The sequence below is a fragment of the Camellia sinensis genome, chromosome 11, assembly GCF_055761805.1.
Source record: "Camellia sinensis isolate YWXY chromosome 11, ASM5576180v1, whole genome shotgun sequence".
NCBI lineage: Eukaryota > Viridiplantae > Streptophyta > Magnoliopsida > Ericales > Theaceae > Camellia > Camellia sinensis.
The window spans coordinates 30,246,354-30,250,236 of record NC_138971.1 but is presented as its reverse complement, the minus strand read 5'-3'; the positions used below and the strand labels follow the sequence as shown (position 1 = coordinate 30,250,236).

The window sequence follows — 3,883 nt, the reverse complement described above, 5'->3', positions numbered from 1 at the left end:
AAAATGACATTTTTTTTAGCCATTTTCTAATTGATTTGATATTTTTCCTCATATTTTTAATAGTATAATTTTAACCTTGCACTACTTGTCTAACCATTCCATACTTTTATAATCACATGAAAAATAATCCATTAGATGAGATTATTTACGAGGGGTTAGTTTAGTTAACGAGGATAAATACCATAGAATATGGTCGGTATAAATTCTAACAAAGTTCAGTTAAAGGTTGATGGTAGGATTGAAAATTGTAAGGATAATTGGGGGAAGGGAAATAAAAAAGTGTGTCTAGGAAGGGCACTAAAAAACAAGAGTTGAAAATGGTTAACAAGAGGAGTGAAATGATTCAGAGGTGGAGCTTGATGCGGGTTAGAGATGACTTCATTTTGGATGGCTTCAGGAAAGGGATTAATGCTACTCTTTCTATTAAAATATATATATATTTCATTCTCCAATGTATTTTCGATTTTAACAAATTTTAAATGAATTTTATTATGTAATTGTAAATTAAAAATTTTAGTTGTTATGCCATTTGAGAAAATCTAATATAAAACTATAAATTATTTATCTTGTATGCTAAATGTAATTTTATGATTCATTCAATTTTTTTGCTCTAAAATATTACTGATCCACGTAATGACTGATCCACGTAATGACATACATATATATATATATAAATCTATTAGTTAATACTTGAAATAAAATATTGATAACAACACAATTAAAACACGACTTTAGCGAAATTTAAATGAAAACAACTCATTCACATAATTTTTACTATTTTTTCTTCTTAAATTTTAAAAATATTACTTTAATTTTTAAGATAAAATTTTAATTATTTATTTAAGAGCGTGTATAGTACGAGTTTTATGTTAGTATATATATACACAAGATAGATTTCTTTTATTTGATATAGGGTTGAATCCAAAATGAGAAAAGAATATGATAGAGAAAAGAAAAGATAAAACACAAATATTAAATAGAACATACCTTTAGAAGTTGTATCATAACACTATAACTCAAAGGTCCCACATGGATTTCCCAATCCGCACTTTCAGCAAATTATTTCCAGTGCTCTCTTGTTCTACCTTAATTTTCCTGACAGATTCCACAAGAGTGGAACAACAATTGTTTACCTCAATCATCTGCAGAGTGGGTATATCCCCCAAACTAGATGGTATTTCCTTAAGACATCGACACCCTTCCAACGATAAGTGTTGAAGCCTTGGAAAGTGACTAGAGCAGGTGATCCACTGCTGGACTTGTAGCTCCTTCAGTTTCAAGAATTTGAGTTGAGGAAACACACCATCAGTTGTTGCCCATTGCCATCCCTGACTAGTACATTTTTCTAATTTGAGAACCTCAAGGTTGGGTAACAACATCCCAAGGATTGATATATCTTCCCACTTCATCATTTCTTTCAAGGTTAGCCTTTTAACATTTGTAGGAAACTTGACCCCTTGGAAATTGGTTGGGTGCAAGAACACATTCTGTAGCTTCAAAGTCTCAAGGTCTCTTAAAAATTCTAGATTTGGAAACATCAAATTCCCTGAATCTGCCAACAGATGTCTACAAATTCCCAGCTTTGTAAGAAAAGAAGTTCTTGCCAATAAATCCTGAACATGTCCATCAAGGTTTAACTTTGCCATGGTTAGTAGGTTTTCTAATATAGAGGGCTGGTTGTGATCTGTTACTGCTTCTTCAGAACATAAAGACGCATCATATTTTGCTCCTCCCTTTGCAAAAAGATGCCTCAACTTTGGAATCTTCCAAACATTACATGGCAGAATAACCTTTATCCATTGTGTAGAAATAATAATAATTGTTTCTAGGTTTGAGAGATTGGATATTGATGGCGGTACTTCACAGGAATCTTTCAAATTAATTGCCAAATACCTCAAATTAACAAGTTGTGTTAATTCTCTTGAAAAGAAGGCATTGATGTAGCATATGTCCAACACTCCAAGAAGTTTGAAGGTCCAACAAATAGACGAGCACACATCATCAAACAGATCGTCGTCGGAACTAATTATTTTCTCAAAATCATTTCTGAAGCAAAATAATGATTGAACAACTGTTGGGGAACAAAACTTTAAGAGCACATGATCAAATCTTAGTACGAAGTAAGAATGGATGCACAGGCGGCATTGGTTGTTTGTTTCGTAATTACTTGAAGGAGAATGAGAATTGTCTTCATAATTGTGAGTCCACTGTAGGAAATTAATTTCCTTGGCTTTCTTCAAGCATAAATCACGCAACAAATCATGCACACGACATTCTTTAATTCGACCATCAAACTTTTTTTGAGCAACAATTACCAGACTTCTCTGAATTAGATCCATTAAGTAATCCTCTGCTACTTCCTCCAAGCTTTTCTGCCCAATTTTTTGTATAAACCCCTCAGCTATCCATAAGCAAATTAACTTCTGCACCGGGATTTCTTGGTCTTCTGGAAATGCCCCTAAATAGAGAAAGCATTGTTTCAAGTGGCGAGGCAAGTGATTGTAACTCAGTGCTAGTGTGTCCAAGTACTGGTTTGGATCACTAACAATGTATGAGCTTACACTTTGGGCAACTTGTTTCCACGACTCTTGTGTCTTGATTTTCGTTGCAAGAAGTCCTGCTATTACAACAATTGCAAGTGGAAGCCCATCACATTTTTTCATTATTTGCTTCCCAATTCTAATCAGTTCTAGAGGGCATCTTTCATTTTGAAACACCTTCCGTTGTAATAACTCCCAACTCTCTGCTTCAGTGAGAAAACGCAGATAATGAGGATGGCAATCAGGTGAGGCCTCTTTGAGCCGACTAGTGAACATAACTCTACTTCCATTGTTGTCATTGGGGAAAGACATTTTAAGATCTTTCCAGGCACCAATATCCCATATATCGTCAATGACAATGAGATATCTCTTGCCTTTTAATTGCTTGCGCAACTTTTCACCTAGGTTCTCATTGGTCGTGTTTTCAATTTCATGGGTAAAAACAACATTAACAGAACGTAAAATGTCCAACAACATTTCTGTTTTGCTGGGTAATTGAGAAGCATAGGTCCATGCACGAATATGAAAGTAGTGTGTGATGTAAGGATCATTGTACACTTTTCTGGCTAAAGTAGTCTTACCGAGTCCAGGCATCCCAACAATTGATATCATTTGTAGCTGCTTCTTCCCTCCAGCAAGTAGCTCTTTTATAGTCAACGCCTCATCATCAAAGCCCACTGTAATTTCTTCATCTACCATGGTTCTGTTCTCCATTGACATTGACACTGACGAATGGACTCCATCATTGAAAGACTCATCATCTTGTAGGAGTTGGATCTGATTTATCTGGTCATAAAACTGCACCACTTTTGCCTCGATCGGCTTAATCTCTTCCATTATACCAATTAAAATATCAAAAAAATTGTCACCGTTGTTGTTTCTGTCCCTCTGCCCTGGCACTTCAACATCAAAATAACGGATGAGTTGTCTTGTCTTGTCGATCACATTAAAAATTTGAATCGCCAGGATTTTAGCTTCATCATGCTGCTGCTGCTTCTCGTCCATATCCTTGAGAATGATTGCTAGGAATCTTAGCCGATGGTAAAAAGATTTGGAATGATCAATCTGATCTGCGGTCAAATTGCACGCCTTACTGATCATTAGATGCTTCAGTTTCTCCAAGGCAGAATAATTTTCACCCATCTCCCTCTCGAATCCCTCTCTCTGTTTCCATCTCTCTTTCTCTCTCTCTCTCTCTCTTTCATCTTCCAACTCCCGCTCGAAACACACCTACCCATTATACGTACTGAAGACGGAGTTCAATCAATCAGAAAAGACTTTGTGGGTGTTTTGCAGTAGCAGAAGGAAACATTGAAATTTCAGAGTGAAGAAGCAGAAGGAGC

General features: G+C 35.6%; 1 protein-coding gene across 1 annotated transcript; it reads right to left on the bottom strand.

The window, feature by feature from the left end:
* Positions 1-1,016: 1,016 nt before the first annotated feature.
* Positions 1,017-3,683, bottom strand: LOC145802223 (putative late blight resistance protein homolog R1A-10). The gene has a single exon (XM_082894904.1). The coding sequence runs from the start codon at positions 3,681-3,683 to the stop codon at positions 1,017-1,019; it is 2,667 nt and encodes an 888-aa protein (XP_082751030.1).
* Between the last annotated feature and the right edge of the window lie 200 nt (positions 3,684-3,883).